Source organism: Cynocephalus volans, chromosome 15, assembly GCF_027409185.1.
Source record: "Cynocephalus volans isolate mCynVol1 chromosome 15, mCynVol1.pri, whole genome shotgun sequence".
Classification (NCBI taxonomy): Eukaryota; Metazoa; Chordata; class Mammalia; order Dermoptera; family Cynocephalidae; genus Cynocephalus; species Cynocephalus volans.
In genome coordinates, this window is record NC_084474.1 from 10319334 (window position 1) to 10347143 (window position 27810).

At 41.9% G+C, this 27810-nt stretch overlaps 1 protein-coding gene and 1 pseudogene across 1 annotated transcript in view; one reads left to right on the forward strand and one right to left on the reverse strand.

Moving 5' to 3' along the window:
- PXDNL (peroxidasin like) overlaps positions 1–27810 on the reverse strand; it is a 430031-nt gene that overhangs the window by 254676 nt on the left and 147545 nt on the right. Inside the window, exon 2 of the mRNA XM_063079245.1 lies at positions 18541–18612. Within this exon, the coding sequence (XP_062935315.1) occupies positions 18541–18612 (72 nt within the window). The remainder of the gene's footprint in view (positions 1–18540; positions 18613–27810) is intronic.
- LOC134364239 (large ribosomal subunit protein eL39-like) lies at positions 3177–3332 on the forward strand (annotated as a pseudogene).

The window sequence follows — 27810 nt, forward strand, 5'->3', positions numbered from 1 at the left end:
AAGACCAGAAAGTGGCCTCTAGTAGCTGAAAACAACCTCCCAACCACCAGCCAGCAAGGAAGCAGGAACCTCAGTCCTACAGTGCCATGGAACTGTATTCCAGCAACAACCTGAGTGAGCCTGCAGGTAGATGCTCCCCCAGAGCCTCCAAGTAAGAGCCTCGCTACTGACACCATCATGAGACCGAGCCTGCCGGACTTTGCCCACAGAGCTGTGTGTTGATACGTGGGCACTGCCTTAATTACAAATGCAGTGGTAATTTGCTATGCTGCAATAGAAATTAGTACAGAGAGACATTTTATGTAGTTTGGGATTATATAAACGCCTGACAATATAGCAATAACAATCTGCATATTAAGCAACTTGTGTTAATATAGGGAATCCCCTAGAACAATGCCTAATAATCATTATGTGGTCAGTTTTTATTAGGTTTCTTCTTTGTGAAAGTTATTAACTCTGAAGAAGCAACAACCTAGTAAAAAATGACCATATAACAACGAACGTAATAGCCACGAATGGCAAGATGAAAGAGCAGTGTTAGAAACAGCTCTGAATTAAGGAAACCAGGTTCTCTAGCAAAGTGGTTATTGTGTAATATATAGCCTATCTGAGATTCGGTTTCTTCAGCAACAGCAGTTAAGTGTCCTAAATTATTTCCAATAATTGTTAAAGATAAAACACATCTCAGTCCTCTGAAGGGACCCATGCTGGGCCTGCCTTGTCCTGTCTCCCTAGCTCATGCCTCCACTCAGCCCTGCCCAGGCTCTGGGCCCCACTCACTGGGCCCGGCTTATCCCAACATGAACAGAAAGGGAGTTGCACCCCACTAGAGTGGTTTAACATCCCATGCTCAAGTGGGAAGACAAGGGGATTGCTGCCTGCCTGCCCTGTGACATGCCTGTTTTTACGTGCCCTGCTTAATATAAAACTTCTGATATTTATTTGGTTAGTAGTTCAAGAGTTCCAATGCTTTCCGGTTTGAAACTTCAATTTTCAGTTTTGTTAGGCAGTGTTTTCTAATCCCACTACTTACAGGGCCCTTCCTTGTCCTGTCTGTCTAGTCATAGGCTCCAAGACTGAAAGGCTCCCCCCTCTCCTGAGAGAAGTTACTTCCCGGGTCAGAGAGGAGCAAGACAGAGCTTCAACTCAGGTGCAGCTTGTTGGGTCTGTGCTGGGGTCCACCGCCCAACTAGCCTGGCAGGCTCTCAGTTTTCCCAGGAGATAATAGTAGTACTGGAAGGAGCTATCAAAAAGATTAAACGAATTCTGTATGCAAAGCATGTAAAAGTTTGTGGTAAGTGTTCAGTAATTTCAAATGTTAAGTAATGAATAATTATATTATCAATTTTAAATAATTTTAAATTTTTTATAATTAGTATGAAAAGTTATCTAACTTGTTCAAGACATATTCCTAAGTCCTGGGAGATAAAAAAATAATAAAATACAGTTTGTAGAAACCTGAAAAATTACTGAAGACAGCTGAGAATGCAGCTAGCTACATAGCAGAAAGAGCATTTACTCTGGAGTCAGAGTGACAAGGCCCTGTCACCTGACATCTATTTCCAGTGAGAATGCTTGCTTTATCAGAAGAATCTTTAGGATGCTAAAGACAAAAATAAGTTAAGACTCTTTCATCCATAGGAAAAAGAAAGTGACATATGATTTTAAAACATTACTCTCACAAATTATGTAGCACCCAAGTGATTTCTAAAGACCATCACCGTCAAATATCTATAAAGACAAATATTAGTAAATAGATTAATCCTCAAGCTAATCTCAAGCAGGTCAAATTACACTGACTAATTCAGCCATTTTACAACTATTTGCATGGATTCATTTAAATTGAAAACTGGTATAAAATATATAAACACAATAATTTCTTTCTAATATAGAAAGATATATTTATACAGACCATGCAAAATGTCAGGGTCTAAATTGCATGCCACTGCATAAAATCTGGAGGGAGAGCAGGAAGAAATGTAAACATTTTGATCAGAGCCTTGCAGCACAAGGTTGCAATTGCTTAAAGGAAAAATCACTTGATAAATTGGAAAGAACAAAGTAGCAAGATATCGTTACACAACAGAAAAAGAGAGGGAAATACAGAAGAAAAAGTCAGCATTTTCTGGCTTGAGCCCAATAATTGCTTCTCTTTAAAGTATTTATTCAAAATAGATTTTTTTGTACTCTAAGGGAAGAAACTGTGATCTGGAATTCTATTGCTCTTTTTCTTCATAACCAGACTTACTAAATAGCCATTCAAAGACTTAAAGCTTTTCTTTGAATATCCTGTAGTCTTTCAGCCTTCCCCAAATAATGAGCAAATTAGGATTTCATTGTATGATGCCAGAACTATTTCACAGCCAAATGTCTGTCATAAAGCAATACCTCTAAAGACACAACTGAAAATGCCATTTCAAAACCTAACTTTATTTTTTATGCTAAAAATGTGCTCATCACCACCATCAAATGACATGAAATAATGAGGAGACGATAACACAAGGTATTTTATCATAGACAATAACCAGCATGAACACTTCTATAACACTCGGCATGCACCAGCCATGGTTCTGATAGTTATCTGCTTACCTCCTTACCCACTAGTGTCTACCTATCTGCACGTAACTGTGAATAAACCAAGACAGTCTTCGGTGACTTTTTCTTCTCTCTGATGTATGGATATAAAAACTACAGCTCTGTTGCAATGAACAAACCATTCTCTACCTCGATCCATTTTTCTAAAACCTCGTTGAACATTGAGGATGTTCTGACAGCAACTACTAGCACTCCATTGTGTAAGATTCCCAGCTTGGCTGACTTACAGGGGCCCTGTTTTTCTTCACTTTTTTTGTGCATTCTTCGCAAAACTACTGCCTCTGCTGTCCCCCCCCAGACAACTTTCCCAGGTAGATATATACTCTCTTTAGATCCTCCAGACAAACTTTCAAGCTTGCTGTCCTTAGTTTTTGCAAAAGATAAAGGTGGATTCGGTTATGTTGACAAGCACTCAAAACCATAGAATTAGAAAAACGTAAATATAACCTCTATCAAAAGCCAATCAGTTTGTCATTGTGAACCAATTTCTGTTTTGACACATATTCAATTTATACACTCAAATCAGCTCTCTCCCTTTCTCAGCTATCATGGTATGTGCGGTTAACTCCATTCTGTTCCTCATGTCTTCTCACAAGACTTTCAGGATCAAGTGATTCCTGATGAAGAAACAAAAGCAAAATCATCCCATTCCCCAGTGGATTTGGGTTAAAACCAGTAATAAAATCAGGTACAACTCCAAGAAGAGACACTTGAGAAGAACCAAGCTGGGTCTATAAAGAATTGCACATGAGATGGCACACATATTTATGCTGAATTTATGTCATGATCATCTTACTGTATCGAGCTGAAAGTGTCACCACTATCTGGACAGCTGGACACGTTTTGCTGGGAAGATCCTTTGTTTCTATGCTCTGCACTAGTAGGTTGGTTCAGTAATAAATATGTAAAACATTTTATTTAAAAAAAACACTCAAATCAGTAAACCTAGTAAAATACAAATATAATCCCATAAATAAGCCAATCGGTTTGCCATTATGAACCAAAGAAGCAATTTTTTTTAAAGAAAATGTAATTTTATTAATATTATTTTTTACATTCTAGGATGTTGTTGTGGAGCAGCTGGGAGGGAGGGGGAGAGGGGAAAGGGGAAGGAAATGGGATGGAAGAAGGAGGAAGGAGGAGAGGTGAGATTGAGGCCTGTGGCACCCCCCTCATTCCCACAGGGGAGACTGGGGGGGGGCTTCCAGTGGTGGCTTGGTCATTACCGGGCTGGGTGCAGATGTCAGGGGGGTGTGGCAAAAGCCCTCACCCCCCACTGTCCCAGCTCAGGAACCTGGGGCCCTTCTTGCTGTGGCTTGGTGGTCATCGCTGGGCTGGTTGCACACGTTGGAGGGGTGTGGCTGAGGCCCAAGACCCCCCACTGCCCCAGCTCGGGAGAGCCCAGGGTGCAAAGAAGCAATTTTCTATTATCAAAATTTTAAACGGTGAGCAATGGCAGGACAAAACTGTCTTCATCCAAGCTCTGTCCACCTGATCAACCTTAGGCTTTCTGTTCACAGCATCTCTGCTGTCATGAGGTTGCCCTACCCTACTTCTAGTGCATCCATATTTTCTCATAATAGAGATCAACCAACTTACAAGAGCACATTTAGCAGGCTCTTTAACATCAACAAAGCATATATATTTATTTGAATAGATATATGTAGTTTTTTTATAATAATATGATGTATTTTCATGTAAAAAATTAATCATAAACCATGTCTAAAATTGTAAGCCAGTTGTACATGTAGGAGTTTTAACATACTAAATTTCTTCATTTTTTTTGATTCCAATAATGCTGGATAAGTTTGAATACTAACAGGTCACTAGTGGTTACCAAGTTAAAGGGATGGATTTCAGAACAGAACCTCCAAAAGATAAAATTAGGGCACTTGGAAAAATCAATCAGTGAAATTTAATGAGTGTTATGGTTTGAGTGTCCTCCCAAGCTCATACAGGAGCTTAATCCACAATATGGTATTTGAAAGGCAGAGCCTTTAAGAGGTGACTGGACTATGATGGCTATGTGCTCATGAATGGCTTAATCTATTAATGTGTTGATGGGTTAATAGATGAATGGGTTATCACAGGAGTGGCACTAGTGGCTTTAGAAAGAGGGGAAGAAGCATATTTAATACACTCTTGCCCTGTTGCCCGCCATATCCTGTGTTGCCACAGGATTCTGCTGAGAGTTCCTAGCAAGAAGAAGGCCCTCACCAGATGCAGCCCCTGAACCTTGGACTTCACAGCCTCCAAAACTCTAAGAAATAACCCTCTTTACATTATCAATTATCCAGTTTCTGGTACTCTGCTATAAGCAACAGAAAATGAAATAATACAATGAGAAATCAGTTATTTTTAATTGTTTACATGCAATCACCCAATTTTCTGATAATTTTTAAAATCTCAAGCTATCTTTATTAGCCAATTATGTTCATCTGGTCAATGAATATACATTGAATATCAATTATGCATGAGTATGTACATTACATTACACTTACATTATAAGGGGAGAGACAGACGTTAAAGAAATAAAATTATCAGTAAGCAAATATACAATGAGAAGAGGTGGAGTCCGCAAAAATGTAATAGGAGGTGGCTGCAAGGGCCCTTCAGAGAAACATTGAAAAATCATGCAGTAACTGTCAGAATAAACTTCATCAGAACTCTGGAAAACAGTCAAAGGCTTATAGCAATGAAGCAAATGCTGAATCAAAAATCACAACTTATAAATGGCAAAAAAGCTCTGCTGCAGCTTACTTGCCCTTGCCTCACCCTTCTGCAAAGCTCAAAGGTGGTCTTTAAGACTGCAGCCTGTGTTCCCAGTGTGGGACCCTGGACCCTGGTTCTGGAGGGAGCAGAGAAGACTTTGTTCCCAGAGAATTCTCAGTGTTTGTTCTGACTGGGGAATAGCTGAAGGACTTACACAAGGTGCTTGCCTTTGTTTCTCCTAACTCTGAACTCACTCAGAAAAGAAAATCAGCAGCCATTCCTCAAAACCATCTGAAAGCAAACGAACAACCCACAGCCCCCAGGCCAAAAGATTACAGTGGAGGCAAATAACAGAGCACCTAAAACCTGGAAGGAAAAGCTGGAAGAGGTTTGTTTGGGGAAATTAAGGTATTCAAAAGTGGCTGAACACACTGGGAAAGTTAGAAAGCCACAAGTATGCCCAAGAAAAAAACACAGGCTCAGAAAAGATCAGAGAAGACCCTAAGTTTGCACCTCTTGCTGATATCCAGGCTTAATGTAAACAGAAAGTGAAGGCTAAGGCAGAGTCATAAATGGTCTGGATTAGTACTGAAACAGTCCCCAAGCACAGTGTTGATCTCAAGAATTGGAAGAGGTTTCTTTCTTTCTTCTGCCTTTTTCTGTCTTTCTCTGTTTTCTGTTTTTTCTTTTTCTTTTATTTTTGGCTCCTGGAATTAAGGAAATCTCTATCAAAACACTAGATGAACATGAGCAAGAGGAACAGAGTCTTCAGAGACCACACATAATGAAGAACAGACGTTACAAAAATAGTCTAGAAAAATCACTAACAACAAACAAATCCTGAAGGGGGGCAAGAATTAGAATTCCTGAGTCCCCACATTATATATTCAAATGTTCAGATATCAACAAAAATTTTGAAACATGCAAAAAAGCAAGAAAGTTTAGCCAATTCACAGAAGAAATTAACAAAAACTGTCCCTGAGGAAACACAGACATTGAACTAACTAGACAAAGACTTTCAAATCAACTGTCTTAAATATGCTAAAAAAGCCTAAGGAAAATCATGGAAAAGAGATAAAGAAAACCAGGAGAATAACATATGAACATATAGAGAATATCAATAGAAACATAGAAATTATATAAAGAAATGATGTGTTGGAGCTGAAAAAAATGCAATAGCATGAACAACTGATTAGAGTTTCAATAGCACATTTGAGTAACAAAAAAAGAATCAGAAAATTTGAAGACAGGTCAACTGAAGTTATCCAGCCTGAGAAACAAAAGGAAAAAAGAATAAAGAAAAATGAACAGAACCTAGAGACTTGTAGAACAACATAAAGCATACCAACATATTCATAATAGGGATCCTAGAAGGAGAAGAGAGTGAAAGGAGAAGAATGAATACCTTAAAAAATAGCGGCTGAAAAAATTCCAAATTTGATAAAAGACAAGAATCTAAACATACAAGAAGCTCAATGAGCTGCAAGAAAAATAAATGCAAAAAGAGACAAATTGTAATCAAACTGTTGATAGCCAAAGGGAGAATTTTGAAAGAAGCAACTTGTCACGTACAAGAGATCCTCAGTAAGATTAACAGCATATTTTTCATCAGAAATCATGGAGGCCAGAAGGGAGCAGGATGACATTTTGAAGTGCTGGGGGCAAAAAAAAAAAAAAGCTGTCAACAAATAATTTTATATCTAGCAAAACTAGCTTTAGCTTTCAAAAATTAAGAAAAAAACTAAGACATTTTCAGATAAATAAGAGCTAAGGATTTTATTGTTAGTAGACTGGCCCTATAAAAAATGCTAAAGGAAGACATTCGGGCTAAAATGAAAGGACACTAGGTAATAACTCTAAGCACTACAAAGAAATAAAGAACTCCCATAAAGGTAACTATACAGGTAAATATAAAAAACAGGATTATTATATTTTTGAGCTTAACTCTTCTATTTATTTCCTATATAATTTAAATGCAAATGCATGAAATAATTCTAAATCTATGTTCATGAGCAAACAACCTATAAATATGTAATTTGTAATGATAACAACATAAAGGTGGGTGGGGGACAGAGCTGTACAGGACCAGAGTTTTTGTATTCTTTTTTTTTTTTAATTTTATTTTATTTTGTCAATATACAATGTGGTTGATTATTGTGGCCCAATTACCGAAACCTCCCTCCTCCTTCCTTCCCCCCGCCAACAACCTCCTTTCTGTTCGCTTGTCGTATCAACTTCAAGGAATTGTAACTGTTGTGTCTTCCTCCCTCCACCCTCCCAGTTTATTTGTGTATTTATTTATTTATTTTTAGCTCCCACAAATAAGTGAGAACATGTGATATTTCTCTTTCTGTGTCTGACTCGTTTCACTTCTTGTATTCTATTAAAGCTAAGTTGAAATCAATTCAAATTAGATCATTATAAATTTAGGAGATGAATTATAATCCCATAGTAACAAGTAAAAAAGTAACCAAAAATATACAGGAAAAAATGAGGACAGAATCAAAATGGTATGAGAAAAAGTAAATAAAATGCAAAGGAAGGTGGTAATGGAGGAAAAGGGGAACAAGAAAGGTATGACAAACAAAACACTAACAGCAAAATGATAGAAGTAAGCCCTTTCTTATCAGCCCTTTCTTACATTAAATATAAATAGGTTGTTCTCCAATCAAAAGGCAGAGATTGGCAGAATGGATGTAAACACACGATGCCAGTGATCTTTGGATATGACCCCCAAAACACAGGCAACAAAAGCAAAAATAGAAACGTGATTACATCAAACTAAAAAGCATCTGTATGGAAAAAGAAAAAAAAAGAAAAATCAATCAACAGAGTGAAGAAACAAACTACAAACTGGGACCAAAAAAAAATCTGCAAACCATACATCTCATAAGGAGTTAATATCCAAAATATATATGGACTCAACTCAATAGCAAGAAAAATAATAACATGATTAAAAAATGGCCAGAGGATATGAAAAGACATTTCTCAAAAGAAGACATAGAAATGGCCAAGAGAGATATAAAAAAAGTGCTCAAAATAATTAATAATCGGAGAAATGCAAGTTAAAATCACAATGAGATATTGTTTCACACTTGTTAGAATGGCTGTTACCAAAAAGATAAAAGAAAACAAACATTGGCAAGGATACGGAGAAAAGGGAACACTTTCACACCGTTGGTGAGAATGTAAATTAGTACAGCCATTATGGAAAACACTGCAAAGTTTCCTCCAAAAAAAGGGGGAAGACTTCAAATCAATTTATATGTGTATAAATATATTAGGAAATTGTTCAATCATAACAAAGGAACGAGGAACAGATACATGCTACAATGTGGGTGAACCTTGACAGCATTATGCCGACTGAATGAAGCCAGACACAAAAGTACATACCATGTCATTCTATTTGTACAAAATATTCAGAATAAGTAAATCTACAGAGCCAGAAGCAGATTGGTAGTTCCCAGGGGCTTGGAGGTAGGGGAGGCATTAGGGAATACCGAGTAACTGCTGAATGGGTGTGGGGTTTTCTTTTGGGGTGAAGAAATGTTTGGGAACTAGACAGAGGTGGTAATTGCACAAAATTATGAATGTAGTAAATGCCACTGAATTGTTCACTTTAAAATGGTTAATTTAATGTTCAATGAATTTCACCTCAAAAAAATAAGTCTGATGAGTGTGATGAATGTGCAGATTGAAGGGAAAGGTGCTATTCTGTGTAGGGTGGACAAAGAGTGATTGATAAGATCACACTTGATCAGAGACCTGAAAAAAGTAAAGGAGAGAGAGTCATGAATCTCCAGAAGTGGAGTCTTCTGTGAGACACAAATGCTGCGTGCAAACCCTGAGGCAAAGTCATATTTCATATATTTTTTAAAAGAAAAAGAAAAACAGGAGACTGGGGTGGCCCCAGCAGGGTGCAGGGAGCTGAGAGTCTAGGAGATCATGTCAGATTGTGGCAGGTGTGCTGGCCTTGGGATGATTCCATCTGTAGCTGGATGAGCAGCCTTGTGTGTCACTCCAGGTTCTCTATAGAAACAGAACCCAAAGGAGATATCTACAGATACATAGAAGAGGAGATCTATACAGGAATTGCTAATATGGTTAAGGAGGCCGAGAAGTCCCACCATCTGCCCTCTGTCAGCTGGAGACCTAGCAAAGCCAGTGGGGTAATTCTAAGGCCTGAGAGCCGGACAACAGCTAATGTTGCCGATCCTAGTCCAAATCTGAAGGCCTGAGAATGAGTGCGGAAGGCAGGAGAAGATCAATGTCCCAGCTCAGTGTTTATGCAAAGCATGAATTCTACCGTCCTGTGTCTCTTTGTTCCCTTCAGGCCCTCGACAGACTGGATGACACTCACCCTCTTAGGGGAGGGCCATCTGCTTCCCTCAGTCCACCCACTCAAATGCTAATCTCTTCCAGAAAGACCTTCACTGACACACCCAGAAGTAATGTGTAACCAGATACCCGGGAGACCTACAGCCCAGTCAAGCTGACACATAAAATTAACCATCGTATCACAGATGGAGTTGAGCAGATGATTGAAATGATATGACTGTTTTCTAAAGGATCGCAATGGCAGCTTGGGGAGGGGGTCAAAAGAGGAGGCAGGGTGACCTTTTAATTAGCTGTGGCTCTCGGTGAAAAATGATGAAGCCAGAGTGAGCACAGAGAGCAGTGAGGTGGCGAGCAGATCACATTCAAAAGATATTTAATGACACAGTGAAGTGGATTTGCTAATAGATGTGGGGTATGACTTCAAAGTTATAGTCCAACTAACTGATAGAAGAAAATTAGCATATGATGAAATGGAGGAATTTATAAGAGAAACAAATTTGGTAAAAGATATAAATCAAAAGTTTAATTTTGTACATATTGAGCTCAAAGAGACATTGAGCTCAAATATAAACATTGTATAGATAATTTCGTGAAATCAAAGATCAAAAAAGTCATAGTGAAGATATAAATTTGGGGTCATGGTGTTTAAAACCATCGGAAGTGAGCGTAGAGGAAGATTCCTGAGCCTTGAGGTGTTGAGTCTTTAGACTGAGGAGGAGAGAAAGCCGGGAAAGGAAAGCAAGCAGAGGAGCGGGAGGTGTTGCGGAATGAACTGTGTTCCCCCAAAATTCACATGTCGAAGCCCTAACCACCCATGTGACTGTATTTGGAAATAGGGCCTTTCAAGAACTAATTAACGTTAAGTGAGGTCGTAAGGGTGGACCGTATTCCAATAGGATTTTTGAAGGAAAAATAACAGAAAATTTTCATGCCCAAAAACAGTCATGTAGAAAAGAGAAACCTCTTTGGTTGGTGATCGTGCAATTAATTCTTCAGACAAGATACACTAGAAAAACAGCAGCTGCAGCACTTACAGGGCCAGCACAGAGCCAGCACTGACACAATTGTCATTTTCTCATGAATCTGAAACAACCTGTTGAGCTTGAAAGAGGAGACCTGGCAAGTAACATACCTGTTATGAAACTTGAAACTTTTCTATTAAATATACTGTATTTTTTAACTTATGATTTTAACAATTTTTCTTGTAAAATGTTATTGTGGCCACATCTTTTTTCTCTTGGAAAACAAGTACATTTTTAGTACTTAGCAGGTGCACTCCCTGAGCTCTGTAGAGAAAGAAACTGACACAAGAAGTCAGTTCACTCACAGCCACATTTTTAGTCTTTGTAAAGCACCTGCCACAATACTTCACATATAACATGTACGATGAACAGTAAGTGCTTTTCAAATTCTTTATTTTGTCAGGGTGTTTCTGGTCTATGATATATTTAGTACTACAATTTTGTGCACAGTATGGTTATGATTTTTTTTTTGGTTATTTATTTATTCTACTTTTTAATTTTTGATTATATGTTTCATATTGACTTCAGAAAAATTATCATTATTGTCCTCTTTTACAGATGAAACATTCCCTAGAAGATGAAAACCCAGTTAGTAACTTTTAAATTATTTCCATAGGAGGACTATCTTAACTATCCTTCATTATACAGAGCAAAATAGTGACAGAGCCAAGAGATTGAGAGCAATATTCAAAATCTGATCATATACAGGCATAGATAGGAATGAAATAAAGAGGTCTTCAATTAGATCTTGGAGCAAACTGTGTACTGAGTGGAAGTTTTCTCTGATCTGCCTCTAGTTACCCACAAGCATTTCTGCCATGACCTACTGTAAAAGATTTGAATAATAGCCATCAAGACCATTTAACTCTGCTTTATTCTCCTGCCGTTGTGATTTTCTTTTATAGGATAACAATGAAGAGAAATTCATTAGGAAGAGCCCATCCAGCAACAAGAGAAAGGATGTCCTCTCTTAGTGGCCTCACTGTGACCATTTACCACTGTCTACTTCCGCGCTCAGTGCTCTGGCCCTATTGTTTGTGGAAATTGCACCATGAGAACCGTACCTAGGATCAGAACGGGTCAATGAGCAGAATAATTGGTCTCATGTTGGTGAAGTTGAGTGCAATTTATGCTGCAATGCCAAATTTGTGGAGATAAATTAGACTATTAGACACTAGTGATGAGGTTAATTGTTGGGCACCAAAAGTAAGAATAATGCATTGACTCTGTAATTCAGTAAAAGCAAACACAAAATGATCTCTTATCAGTAGTTGTGCCACAAGTCAATCACTTCTCATTATATGCCACTATCTTCTCTAAACAAGCATTATCAAAAAAATGTATAGCTAAAATCATATGCTGTCCCCTAAATATGTGTAAAGATTAAAAGTGAAAACTTTTATTTCCAAAGAACATGATTGTGCATGTATAAAATTGTGTTGTAACAAATAGTAGCCCATTGGAGAAACATTAAATTCTGAGTAGATGAGCGATTTCAATGTAAAAATATGAAACTATATAATACTAAAAGAAAACATGGGTAAATTCTTTTCTTAGCTGAGTACAGGGAAAGCCTTTTTTTTTTTTTTTACCCAATTATTCTGTTTTTCACTCTCAATATAGTATTCCATAAATTATATGAGATATTCAACACTTTATTATAAAATAGGCTTTGTGTTGGGTGATCTTGTCAACTGCAGGCTACCACAAGTGTTCTGAGACATTTAAGGTGGGCCAGGCTGAAATATGATATTTGGCAGGTTAGATACTTTTTTTAAGTTTATTTATTAATATTATTAGTTTTTAAATTCTAACATGTTGCAGAACATTTGAGGGAGGGGGCTAGAGGAAGGGGAAAGAAAATAGGGTGGGAGAAGGAGGAAGGCGGGGCATGGTTGAGGCCATGGCACCTCCCTCATTCCTGCAGGGGAGACCAGGTGGCTTCTAGGAGTGCCTTGGTTGCTGCTGGGCTGGATGCAGATGTCAGGGGTGTGTGGCTAAAGCCCTCAGCCCCCCACCACCCCAGCTCAGGAGCCTGGGGTGTTTCCAGCAGCTGCTTGGTGGTCATAACTGAGCTGGTTGCAGGTGTCAGGGTGGTGTGGCTGAGGCCCTCAGCCCCCCACCACTTCCTGTGGCAGCTTGGTGGTCATTGCTGGGCTGGTTGCGGATGTCAGGGGTATGGCTCAGGCCCCCAGCCCTTCCCTGTCCCTGGCATGGGAGCCCGGGGGCTTCTGGTCCTTCTAGATTTTATAGGTGTTCTTTGGTGGTGTTAGACCTTTACTAGTTAATATCTAACTCTTTCTCTGATCTATAGGTATCTTGCTTTTTCTTTCAGATCTGTGTTGGATTATTTACTGTTTCCACCACTGAAACTCTGCACTGGAACTAATTTGTTGTCCTTTGCTTACTTCTAAAATGGAGGAACGTCCTGTCGGGAGCAGCACTTGAGCCCTGTGGTTGAGCTAAATTGCTGCCTTACTATTGATTCCCTGGGGAAGACTTTTTTGTGAAGCTCAGGTTTTAATTGTTGACCTTGTAAGCACTTCTGGGTCTTGTGAGATCCAGTACACCTGGGTTATGTGGAAACTCTGGTCTGGGCCTGAGTCTTTTCAGCAAACTGCACCCCTGCAGATCTCTATTCCTGGCCAGTCTCCACTGAGTGGGCCTCTGATGACTGGAGGGCAGATCAGCTGTCCTTGCCGTGCCCCAACGTTCCCCCAGTGGGCCTGTCTCCCCACCTCCCATACTCCAAACATTTCCCATGGGACGGGCCATGCACTGGTCCCTTGAGATGACCCACCAGCCTCTGAGTTGCTCCCTTCTTCAGTTGTTCTGGCTCCTCAGTCCTGTGTGGATCCATGGGAACCCTGTTAGCCTGGGGCCACCAAGGCCCTCCTCTCCCCCACAGCCTCTAAGCAACTTTATCCAAAGGGCACAGCTGCGGCTTCTGCCAGCCCTTGCTCTATGTGCTCACCAGCTCCAGCCTTGAAGTGGCCAGGATTTGAAATGGTGGGAGTGGTCCTTTCTTTCTGTCACGTGGCTTCTCCCACCTTCATGCACTCCGTAAGTCTCTCCTCCTCTTCCCCTGAGCTCTAGCGGCCCGGCTTGGCTGTCGTTGCTTTTTAATAGTTGTAAATTGATCGATTTGTGGGAGAGAGTGACCCTGGAGACTGTCTCCTTCCACCATCTTGACTGGAAGCCCAGGTTATGAACATTAAATGCATTTTTTACTTAATACTTTCAACTTATGATAGGTTTATCTGCACATCACCCCATGATGGCGTTTGGATGTATTGTCCTCCTAGAACTCATGTGGAAACTTGATCCCCAATGTGGCAGTGTTGAAAACTGAATGAGTCATGGGGGCGGATCCCTCATGAATGGATTAATGCTCTCCCTGGGGGGAGGGGTAGTGAGTGAGTTCTCACTATATTAGTTCCCGCAAGAGCTTGTTGTTTAAAAGACACTGGCACATCCTCTCTCTCTCTCATTTCCTCTCACCATGTGATCTGCTGTACCCACTGGCTGCCTGCCGCTTCCCGACATGAGTAGAAGTAGCCTGAGGACCGTGCCAGATGCACCTGTCCCAGAATCATAAGCCAAATAAATCTCTGTTCATTCTAAATTACCCAGTCTCAGGTATTTCTGTTATAGCAACACAAAACAGACTAATACACCCTATCATAAGTTGAAGAGTATCTATATGAATATCTGGTGTTGCAGGGAGAGGCAGATTAGATTGAGTGCTCTTGGCAGGAAGGGGTAGTAAACATGGGAGGAGGCAGGAGGCAGGAGACAGGACTGGCGGGGGCAGGGGCTACAGGATTGGCACTGGGGACCGGGGAAGAGCACTCAATGGTGTGGGGTGGGGACCACCATCCCAGGAGCCCCATCTGCCTTGGAGGAGCAGTGGTTGTCCTTCTGCAACCAAGGGGATGCCGGCAACGTGGCCCTCAGCCAGCATGGATGGGGCCCAGGCATGCAGGTTCGTCAGCCAGGCCAGGCCAGTACTTTCTGTGGAGAGCTGTCATAGCCCAGCCTAACTTCTAGAAAGTCCTCGCCCCCCACTCTGCTGACCCCCATGGCCAGGCATCCTCTTGTGCCCTGTTCCCACCAGGTCACCCTGCAGTGCCTGGCAGGAAGTCCCACCGTGTCCCTGCCAGGTTGTGGTTTTTCTCTGTGGGATTATCCAGCAGCGGTGCTGGGCTTCCCGTGTGCTCCAGCTCCTTCCTCTTCCCACCTCCATCAGCCCGTTCCACCCCATCCAAGTAGAACCCAAATCTCAGGGGCCTCCTGGGTTCCCCTCACTCCAATGCTCACCAAAAGTGACCGCTTCCTTCCCCAATGTCTGCAGAACTCTGAGCCTGGCATCAACTCATGGATTCCCATCTCCCCCACCCCACGGTCCCAATGTCCTAGTGGGGAGGGACTCCTGGCATGGAGTGGGTGGATGCAGGAATGCTGCTCAGCACCCTGCAGTGCCCAGGACGACCCCACCACAGAGGAGGATCCTCCCCGATGCCCTCAGTGCCAAGGGGGAGCCTGCTTTGAACCAGCCTCCGGGTCCCTCCATTTCTTTTCTGCTCTCCCAAGAGTTCCTAGCCTTCACCTCACTGTTAGAAGGTTGGTCGTAGCTTACCTGCACTGGAGCTCTCTCTCTCTCTCTTCCCCCTCCTGGTGATGTCCCACAACTTGCTAGGAAGGTAGGTCCCTTTTCGTTTTTAAAAAGTGTTCCTGCACCTTCTTTTTTTACTGAATCACGGGACTTTTCTGCTCTTTGCTTCTTTTGCTTAAAATAGTCTCCGTGATATTTGGATACCAGCCCAGGGAGAGCTCTTAAACGACGGTGGCCCTCCCTGTTGTGTTGGATACACCACGGTTTATTTAACTTGTTCCACATTGACAGACACTGTGGTCGGTTACAGTCTGGGGGTTTGGTTTTGCTTTGGGGTTATAAACAATACTATGATGAACATCTTTGTACGTATATCCTGGTGACGTTGGCAGAGGATATCATGGGTCTCAACTGGGGCGATCCTGCCCCCAGGGAACACTGGGCAGCATCTGGGGACATTTGTGGCTGTCATGACTGGGGTACTCCTGGTATGGAGTGGGCAGAGGCCAGGGATGCTGCTCACCATCGTGCACTGTCCAGGACGACGCGATCACAGAGGAGGATCCGCCCCCCTGTGCACAGTGCCAAGGGGGAGAGACCTGCCGTGGAGAAGAATCCTAGCTGTGCCACCACCCAGCTGAAGTTACAGGCATCTTAAGCCCTGGTGGATTTTGCCCACAGTTTATGAAAGAGGCCAATCCATGGGACCTTTTCCATCCCCATAAGGTGTTGGGGGTCTTAACCTCTCCCTTCTTCAGTCAAGCAGACTCGTTTTTTTAAATGTGGGGAAGTTGTTCCCAGGAATATGCTGGGCATGGGATTGAGGTCGCCTTGTTTACACATGCCCCTGCCAAGACTTCCCCGGCTACAGGTTCAGCCAGCCGTGGGCCAGGTCCCTGCTGCTTCCTCTGGGGTCAACCTAAGATCTTTTCAAACTTCACAAACGTGATTTGAAGGACCAGAAAAGATACCCACCTCTGCCATTCTTCCTGAAGTTCTCTTTGCCCTGCCACTTAATCAGGGCTTTCTTCCAGAAGAGTGCAGGAGAACCAGGGGTATCAGCCCCAGACTAAGACCTGCATTTTCAGTTGTTATTTTCATAATGGCATGCATTTGTTATAGTTTTGTGTCTAAACTTTAGTCCTTGGTGTTTATTAATTACTGCTGTTCCTCTAGATCTCAATCATTTTGTCATAGCATAATTGAGTTGCCCACTACTGAATTGGAGTCTACTTCCCAAATGTATTGCTCTTATCAGTTTCATCCAGAACCTGGAAGGCTGCAGCACCCCAGCGAGTTGCAGGGTTCTGCCAGCAGAGCTTGGATGCTCTGTAGGGATGAAATCCAGGCTCTTTAGATAACAGATTGCTCAGCTTACCCGCTAGCTCTTAGGCCCCAGCAATACATAACACTTCCAGACTTTTTTTTTAAAATAAACCTCTTAGCAAGCTCTGTGTTTAATACAAAAATGCCAACTGTTTCTGAGAAAACCCTCCCTTCTACAATTTAGGAGCAATGTGGTTGGTATTTGTTTTAAACTGCAGGAAAACAGAGGCGCTCCCATGCAGTTTAGTACAAAGGCAGCCCGGGGAAGTAGGATCACCAGACTCGATTTCACTCCAAATTGCCGTGCAGTGTAAGAGCCATATGGTCAAAATTTTTAATATTCCTCCATGAAAATTTTAACCATGATTTAGAACATGTTGCCCTTATTTCATTTTGCCCTTATGATAAATTAGCAAAGCCCTTTGGGTCTTCACTTAACTGGTCTAACGAGTCCTCTGCAGTCTCAGAGCTCTCTGTGTTTCATTTCTTAACTCGTTTTCTGAACAGAAAACCAACTCTCTCTCTCTCTCTCTCTCTCTCTCACACACACACGCACACACACACACACACACACACACACACACACACACACACACACACCTTTCTGTTTAGGTGATCCACTATCCGTTATTTCAAGAAAGCAGGTTTTCTGAATGCAGTCATGAGAAACCATACAGCCCAGCAGTTAACAGATCAAACTATATGTGAACCCTGACTCTGCCCCTTTCTACTTGTATAAATTTGGGTAAATTATATCACAGCCATGAGCCTCAGTCTCCTCATCTGCAAAATGGAAATAATAACACTTACCACAGGGTCCGGTAGCGAAGAATAGAGATAATGGACATAAAGCAACTAGTATAGAATGAGGCTTGTAACTGCACCACAGTTATAAATTATTTTATTATGGTTTTGTAATAAAAATATTTAGACATGAATTAGTAATAGGCATGGTTTCTACCAAAAGAAGAGCTGAATTGCTTATTAATAATATATGTATTGTGTACCTTAACTCCAAAATGTGTTCAAACCCCAACAGAGACCATTAGTTTGTCACACTCATCAGAAAAATAATTTAAGTGGCAACTCTTTCTAATGAAGAGATTTGATAACATCTGATAATATTAACTATTTGATAAATGAATAAGATAGTTGGTTATCACCTACATGTTTTAGTAGACATGGTGGGAGGCTTCAGTGATGGTGCTCACAAGTGTCAGACCCTTGAGGGACACTTGCTACAGTGCAGGACTTTGGGTCCCTGAGAAGCACTAAATTGGAACCTCTGGGGAAGAGCACTGGGCATTTGCTTGTCCACAAGCACTCCAGGAGACTTTCTGCACATTACACTTTGATAACCATTGCTTTACTGTTGAAGAATAAATCCTGCAGTCCTTAGTTTGTTATATTCTTACATCATCCCAACCAGAGATATTGTGGTAAAATATGAATGTGTTTAAGCATTGAAAGTGATTATCAGTGCTCAGCCATACAGTTGCAATTTTTCCTCTACATGATTTTAAAGGCTTTTCATAGTATCTCTAATGAGAAGACCAGACCCAGCGGCATGCTGGGAAGCACATGGGCTTTGTAGTTGGCAAGTCATTAGTTTTAATCCCATTTCCATTGCTTTCTTGCTAGGGGACCCACAAACAAGTTATTTAACCATTCTTTCTGTTTCTTCATCTCATGAAGCTTTTCTAAGCAAATAGCATGTAAATTACAGTTAGATAAATAGGAATATCTCCCAGATTCAGAAGGTGAAAAATATAGGCTGGAAAGAAGCTGCAGAATTGTGCTAGTGACAAGACCTCTAGTGAGGTTTCATTCTTCTATTGCTGTTCTTTACTCTCAAAATGACTTTTCATGGTAAATTGGAATCCAACTAACTTATAATATTAGAACCCACAGAGATAAGCAACGGGTACTCACAGAGTGTTCAAATTCTTGAGTTTCTTGAAGGCACTCCCTGGAATTTCTCTTATTCTGTTAAATCTCAAGTCTCTGGGAACATAAAAGGGCGGAGAAAGATTACAATATGTGGATTCTGTTCTGTCATTATTTTTAGAAGCTTGAAAGTTAATTCTCTTTTTATAACCAAGCATACAGCAGTAAAGGACTAAACATCATTAAGACAGAACTCGTGCACATCACACACTAATCATTAGGTGCATTTTTAAAGCAGACTATGCATATCTGATGCCATGTGCGAGTCCAGAGATGCCAGACAAAGGCTGCTAGTCAGAGAGCACTTCAAAGCACTACAGCCAGTTACACCATTTGCTTTAGGATGTATTTGTATGACACCAAAACAAATTCCATATATGGCAATGTGCTAGTTGAATATATGTTGTTTAGAAGATAATGTTGATACATCAGATATTGCCTATCACCTCAACCTAATACTGTTGCTTGAATTTAGCCAAGGTTATTAATAAGCTAATTTTTCTTCCTAGCCCAGAAATACAATGGATTTCTAAGGAGGCCTTCTAAACCAAACTCAACAAAACAATTAGTTTGAGAGAATTGTTTCTCTACAACCAACATTCTCTTTCATCAACATATGATTTCATTCAGCTTGTAAACTATTGAGTGTCAACTGCATACCACACATCATGTGAAGTCATGGAGGTATAAAGATGAGCAAGATATGGTCCCTGCTGCTAGCACAGATGTTCGGTAGGGGTGACAGGCAAACTGTTACAGCACTGGAGTACATAGTACCGGTGATGCAGCAGGGGACAAACCAATGCTATCCACATATGGCGGCCTGAGGTAATGGTCCACCTCAACCCTCCTGTCAGTGGGAGGACCACCTGCTCTGCTCCACCTGACTGAGGCCAAGACATTCACTACGTGCCTCTTCCAGCCCTGAGCAGGCTGCCTTAGGACCCGAGCAAGGCCTGTTGGGGACCTTGCTCAGTGTGGATATGGCTGCAGAATCTGGCATTCGGAGCTCTAAGGAAATGGTGCCTCTAAGGATACTAGTGTCCCCCTTCCCCAGACCAGAAAGGGCCAGCCTGAGAATAAGGTCAAATAGAAACAAATATTGTCAAAATGTGAAAATAAGAGACAAAGCCCTGGACCCAGGCTGAGACCAAGTTCACCCCTTAACTTTTCAGATGCATGAGGCCAGACATTGTCATTTTGGTAAGCTAATTCGAGCTAAGTTTCTACAACTAATGCAGCATAGAAGAAAGATGAAATAATTCATATGGAAATGTGAGGCCTGAGACAAATCATATTATCAGGGAAATTTACAGGGCATTAGGATGTCAGTAAAAACTACAACAAAAACAAAAACAATTTCTCCTTCCACTCGATTATTTTCTCAAGATAAAAATCCTTCACTGCCATAAAAAGTTTTTCTATCCTACCACACTTGACTCACAAATCTTTATAAGATTACCTTAAAACCCTATCTGTTATTTTATGTTTCTCGCGAGCTGACATTCATAAGAGCTGTTATTTTCAATTAAAATCATTAAATAACTCAGGACTACACCTCCTTGTTAGGTGGAATGCACTGCTTAAACACCATGCATTGCTATAGTGTCTAGACTATATTTTTAAAGGAAATTTTGTAAGTTCTGAGAGGTCCTCCCTATAAACACACAAGACATAAACTTATACAGAAACAAATATCCTAGAGCCTCTGGTTTCCTTTAAAAGTAGAAGCGTTAAACTAATAGTTGCAGAAAGAACTGCCCTCTCATATTAAACCATACATCTTAAGAACACCCCCAAACTGAGATTCCAACAATATAAGAGGGAAACAAACATAAAAGTATAAACATTTTCCTTCTTGTAGACTTTGAAATTTTTGAAAACTTCAGAAAGGTAAAAATGAGAAAATAATAATAATCCCATTGTCCACATCCAGAATTAACTACTGTTTTCTTTTTTATGTAGTTGCTTCTAGTCATGATTCCACCTATTTTTATTTTTACTACACAAATCATACACAAAACACATTATAGATTAAGCAAATGCCTCCTGTAAACACTATTGTAATTTTAGCTTTGCCCCCACATAACCACTCTCATGAGTTTAATGCCATCTTTACACATACATATATATATATGTATGTGAATAAGTAAGAGATAAAACCTATACATATATAAATATGAGAATAAACATGATACATAGGCAAATATTTAGTGTTTTTAAATTTACAAAAAGTTACCAAATGTTACACGGTTGATAAAACTTCCCTGTCCCCTATTCCACTACTTTTCTATACCAGTCTTTGTCCACACATAAAGGTCTAGGTATTCATCCCTAAGTGCTCTGTAGTACTCCACAAGGCACACAGACCACAGTTTTTTAAATATTCCCTTCCTGACAGACATTTTGGTTGTCTCTGATGTTTGGCAACATCATTTAGCAGCACCACTGCAATAAACACATGTGCATACCTCCTTGTGCACAGAAAGGAATGCTTCCCTCAGGGGAACGCTCAGGGCTGAGATTGCTGATCACAGTGTGTGCACACCTTCAGTTTTACAAAATAATGCCAGTTGCAAATTTAGTCTCAACTAGATCCAATGTTGCAGTAATTTAATCAATTGGAAATAAAACAAAAAAGATGCTCAAACTAATTGCCAAATTATAAATTTAAACCTATCACTGGATTGATCTGAACGTCAAGGTGCTACATGTATTTATTACCAGAATTCCTTCCTTGTCTTTCTTCATAAGTAAGCAAAAATAAGCTCCCCTGCCACAAGAACAAAGTCATTATATGAGGTCTCCATGGGCCCAAAGGTCACTCGGGGGACTGTGGGACTCACCGCCCACTGTCTGCGGCCTCACCCTGCTCACCCCGCTGAGGCGCGCTTAGGGAGTCTCCTGAGCAGCGAGTGAAGTTGGAGACACAAAGATGTTCTCCAGATTGACTTAAATTCCAGCAAGGCATACTCAGTGAACCAAAATGAACACGTTAGCACATGGTCTTCTTTGGCTATATATTCTATCACCTAAACTTTTATACTTAAGTACATTATAAACTGAAATTCTAGGAAAAGGCCTCCCTTTATAATGTTAATCCCTAAACTTCAGGACTGCATGCTGGGCATCATACAATACCCTACCCATGGTAGAGTAAATACATTTCTGAAAATTAGGCCATATGAATTAAAATGACTGCCAAATTTGGAATATGCTGCTTTCTGTGTAAATTAGTTTACCCAAAAACACAGTTCATTTTCTCATACTGCTTCTATTTTGCACTAGCAATTTCACTTACACAAAACTAGTAATTTAATTACTAGTAATTTCACTTACACAAAACTTATCATTTATGTAAAACTTCCCTTAGCATAAAACATAGCATTATATTTTTACTCCTCACACAGAGTGAAAATTGAATCACGATATGTCCTTCATCCTATTGTGATACATGTCATATAGATAAAATAATGTTCATGACAATAAGACCACCGTTAACACAATTTTCATCCCATTCATTGTTCACTGGAACTCAATTTAGAAGCCATTCTAATCATGTCACCAAGATAAAAGTTGGGCACATGGAGCTTACTAGGCACTTAAACAAAAGTTAATCTGTCTGTCTGTCTCTCCCCTGCCCTCACCCATCCCAAGCTGATCAAGCTGGGAAAGGTTTAATGCTCTTCAGAACAAGCAATTGAGAATCGAGTTTTCTAACCAATAAGAGATGAGTTTTTAGCTCAAACTCAATCCATAAGTTTCTTCTGCCAAAAACAGTTTACAATGACTCCCTATTACAGCCCAAAGAGCAAACACGGACAGAGAGCAGCGTGAACTAACCCCAAACGAATTACCATTGCACAATGTTGTGCCATTAGTCCATTTAGTAACGGTACACACCAGGCCCATGTCACAGCCCTTTATAATCCTCTCAGTGGGTTACATAGCAGTACACCACGTTGATGAGCAGAAATGTCCACAGAAAGACTTTGCAGAGCGATAGAGTCCCAGGCCCTGTCTAGATCCTGAGTAAATTTCAGGGCACATTTGACATTAACATTAAACAAAGGAGCATTTAACATAAAAAATACAATTGTCTGTAACTATCAAATTCACAAAGTAATTGTAGAATTTACTTTTAAGATTATATTAAACAGACATGCAGGACAGATGGTGCAGTCCAGTTAAACTGTAAGATTAATACAGTCCTCTTGAAATATTATCAGCCTAGTTCTGGGACTGAATGCATAATATCATTAAGAAATAGAATCAAAAGTCTAAATCTGAGTCCCTTCCCGAATATGAGACCCAGGCCACACTGCACTGCGGGTCCTCCTAAAAATGCCCCAGGTTGAAGCTGGTCTTCGGTTTTGTTATGAGCAGACACCTGGCCACTGTAGCTAAAAATCAAGTACTCAGAGCAAAACAAATAAGCTGAAACGCCTGGAGAGTACCGTCTTAATAGGCTGGTTTCTGTTTGAGTGTGCTACTTTTTTGTCTCGTAACAGAAATATTCGTTCTGGCAGAAAGCCTATCTTCATGAAAAAAAGATCAAGCAGGTCCACACTTGAGCCAAAAGCATTCTTGCTGAAGGTGGGGATGCGATTAAATCTCTGTAATGGCAAAAGCAGATGGCAGAAAGAAATGTAAGCTGTTTCTTCATCTCCTGGAACCTCCACAAAGGGCATGGGGGAGCCAGAAGACTCCTGAGAGCCCCGCCATCGTCTCAGCTGCAGGAGCGCACACCTGTGCACTCTGCGGCCCAGCCGTTGGGCAGCCTCTCTGACCCCAGCCCGTCCTGCCCCTCCCTCAGCTGCTGTGCTGTTGTGCCACCCCATCATCCACGGTGTCAAGACTCTGCCCCTCCCACTGCTGCCCAGATCTGGGAGTCGGGGAAGAACCCAAGAGATGCCTCCATGTCTCTCCCCGCTGCCATCCCACAGAACTCTTCCCTGCCTTGCAGTCGCATGGCCCTCTCAGCATAGGCAATCAGAAATTCCAGGCCAGGGATAGAGCATCTGGAGGACACACTCAGCATGTGTCCTGCCTGATTCCCAATCCTGTCCTCAGCCACGGAATGCCCTTCAATTTCCTTCGACCTCCGGTGCATTTCCTGCCTGCCGGGTGCCACGCGGCCAGAGCCTAGTCCCACGCTGCTGTTGCTCTGGCCCAGTGTCAACCCGCAGTGATGGTTAATTTTCTGTCAACTTGGCTAGGCTACGGTACCCATGGAATTCAGTCTTTGTTCAGACGCCGACCCAGACTTTGCTCTGAAGGTGTTTCTTACAGCTTCTTCATTGTCCTCCTTAGTGAAATTCCCAGCGCGAGCTGCACTGTCTTGCAGAGTGGGCTGCATCCCCTCCCGAGCTCACGAACTGCACCCAGCAGAGCTGAGGCTCTCTCTGCAGGAGGGCTCATTCACCAAACCCCTGGGATCAGCAAATCAGCTACTTGGTGGGTTTTAAACCGCTGAGCACTGTCGGTTGCTCATAGAAAGGTAAGATGGGAAGGTAGCAAGGAACCCCACACACATATAAACGTAGAGATGGAGGGTGTGCGTCTCACTAATGTCCCAGCTCTTTATAGAGAAGCAGTACTACTCTAACCATCTTGAAAACCTCGAGCTTTTTAAAAAGAAGCTGGCCCACAGATCAGTTGGTCTCAGCTCTGACGTTACATATGAGCGAAGGGGGACAGGGAAGGGGGGAGAGAGAAGGGAACACGCGGCCGCTCGTCGGGCTGCAGCGCAGCGCCACCGTGGCAAGGCGGGCGTCGACATGCTGATTTCAGCGCTGGAGACACAGAGACCCAGAACCTCTCATTGCCCTCGAAGAGAAGCAGGTGGCCATGGGGAATGGCTGTCACGTGGGTCTGCCTGCAAAGCAGGCGCGTCGCCTTCAACCCAGCTGACCTTAAACGCCTTGTGAGGAAACTAAACTCCCCCACCCTATGACACACAGACACGCCATCAGCCAGCCCCCCAAGGTCAGCCAGCGGAGCTGCATCAGAAAACAGCCTCCTGGGCCGGCCTGTGGCGCACTCGGGAGAGTGCAGCGCTTGGGAGCGCAGTGGCGCTCCCGCTGTGGGTTCGGATCCTATATAGGAATGGCCAGTGCGCTCACTGGCTGAGCGCGGTTCGGGCGACACCAAGCCAAGGGTTGCGATCCCCTTACCGGTCACAAAAAAAAAAGAAAAAGAAAAAGAAAAAGAAAACAGCCTCCTGATGAGAACTGACAAACACCCTTTATTTCCACAAATGAGCTGACAGTGGCCAAGTCAATGGAAGATATGGGGGCGGTCCAAGGCAAGTCAGCGTTGGCCCGACCGTGCAGCTGCGTTCTGCAGGTAATTAAAAGCATCTGAGTATCAGGACAGCATGATGATTTTGAACCGTGGTATTCCTGCACGTGGAAACCCAGAGTAAACTGAGAAAATCCTCACGGAACAGTCTGTTCCAGATTTCTTCCAGCAGGTGTCACTAAAGAGTAGTCCTGTCTTCCAGGTCAGAGAAATGAGGTGGCTTAATTTGTCCTGAACGTCACCTGCCGGAAGGACTAGGCTACGATGAGCTGAATAGTGTTCACTAAGCCACGTGCACTTGCACCTGAAAGTAGCAGACAGCAGCAACGCTGCACTCTGAGGTGATAATATATCATGTGATAAAAAAAAAAATGTCTTTTATTTGGGAATAAGCATCTCAGAGTGAATTTTCATCCAAAAGCAATGCACACAGCCTCTTGAATGTCAAGACGTTCCTAACTTTATCACTCTGATAATGATATTTCAAAATAATAAAATTCAACTTTTCAAATGAATTATTTAACATAATTCATAGTTTAGCATTATTATTATACTATGCAAAAATTTTAACTTTTCCAGGGCCTTGTCTCTGTGCTAAGTGTGGCTCCTCCAAATGCCCCTGTGCCTGGGAGGACAGGCCAGTGCCGGCTGATCCCACTAGACCACCGGCCCACCTGTGAGTGAGCCAATAAACACAGTCTAGAGATGGAAAGGATATTACAGAGTTCCTGACTTCAGACGTGGTTATATTTTCCTCTTGCATTGCATTTATCTTGATTATCTTCCCTATTGCCTACTTTGTGCTACTTTGTTCTGGGGGAGTCAGAAACACCCCCCACCTGGCTCTCAACCACTGCTGTGGTGACCTGACACTTGGCAGGAGTGAGATGCACTCCCAGGTGCCCTGCGGCCCCTGTTATGGATAAAGCTGAATTTTTAGCCTGTTTGTGTGGCTCTCACCCAGTTCCACACCCGGCCTCCTCCAGTCCCCTCCCAGTCCCATGGGGGTGCAATGGGCTAAACTCCTCCATCACAGCCAGGTCACACCGTGTCACGACTCTGCACATGCGCACATGGTGCTCTTTTTTCTGGAGTGCCTTCACTTTTTTCTCTCTCTCCCACATCCGTGTCGAAATCAAGGCCACCGCACCATCTGGAAGCAGCCTTGCAAGCGGTCAGGAGGAAGCAGAGCCAGTGACAGCAGGTGCCTTTCATTGTCATACCTGGACTGGCTGCCACACCAAGTGCTGACGGTGAGCCTCCAAATCCATCCTTCATTTCCTCAGGGAAGCATTCCTGACAACTGCTCCCTGGGATCCTCCCGTCTCCTGACCACACAGTCTTGCAGCAACTGAGTCCTCTGTGCCCTCCCCAGACAAGTCCACACCATCCCCAATTTCCTCCAGTCCCTCCCTTCCGCCTGCCAATGCCTCTGACTCCCGGTGCATTAGCCATGCCTGTGTCCAATCTCCAGGACACTTCAGGATACATCACACTTTCGTGTCTGTCATCATGCCGTCTTTTCTTTCTAGAATTCCTTCTCACCATTGGGCATGCCCCTGTTGTGCCTGTACCTACCCTTCAGTGTTATTCTATCAGCACCTTGTAACAGACCCCATGCCTTCTGTGCCAGGCACCAAGCAGGGCCACTGTCACCTGGTGTTGGTTCAATCAAGAGATGAATAAATTCCCTTCGTTCGTTGTTTTACACTCTTTGGGGTTCCAATGAAACATGAGGGGACTTCAAAAGTTCGTGGAAGATTCATATTATCTCTCAGTTCTATTTTTCCACAAGCTTTTTGAAGTACTCTGTTATGTTTGCAAAAACAAAGTGGTTTTCTCTTCCCCTACCCTCTGTTTTAGCATAATCTACAGAATGATGAAAACTGCATGAAATGCATTAATTTAAGACTAACAGAGAAACAGTTGCCCTCTTTTTCTTTACCAATCTGTTATTTTCATGGCTGGTTTTCTCTATAAAAGTATTTTTGTACCATAATTTACCCCACACTGAGATCAGCACTAACTTCTCATCCGAAAAGCAATGAGGGCTAAATAGATGTCTTTGACCTCACTGCGTTATAGAGTTAGATAGCAAGACAGAGGAAGCCACACGCCGAGAGCGTGACCACAAGAGCTAAGGGACGCTCACAGCAGAACTGCTTGGAAGTGCAACTTCAGATCCTCTCACTCAAAACACACAGAGGGGAAGGGGATGCTTTCTCTAAATTCATTTGCACTAGACACATGCTTGGAATTAGCCTCGAGCATGTGGTTACATTACACAATTGCTTGTTCCATGGCAAAACCTCTTGTTTGAAGGGTCAGAAACAAGTTTTCACAAATCTACTTACATCTGCATTCCATGCCTGGAAGTTATCCTGCGTGAAACATCAGGCAGACACAGAATTCTCCAGTGAGAAGTCATCAGACTTTACGTTTCTGATGTCCCAGGTGAGGACTTCTTCTGCCAACCTCGGAAAGCTTACCAATGCTGTAGCAATTTAAAAGCAGAACCAACCAACTGATTGTTTTGGTGAACACCATCCCTCCTCTTCCACCAATTTTTACCATAATACTAGGCTTATTCCTAATAAATTGATCATGGTACTAATACAGGGCTGAAAAAAGAAAAGCTCTCTTACAGGAAAAATTTTGATCAGCTCATTTCTTTCTGTAGTATCTGTAACATTTTTGTACAGATTCACATGGCTGCTGCTGTTATGCTTCAGTTTAGAGTACACAATCATTATTCATATCACATAAAAGTCTCCATATCTATTTACATACACAACTCTGACATCATTATTGTCGCCAATCTCATTAAAGAGTTAAATAATACATTAAACAATATTATCTTCTATTTAAAAATTATTCTTCCTTTAAATGATGTGTGAGGTAGAAATTTTAACATATTTTTATCAAATGGCCCAGACACTTCTAGAAATATTA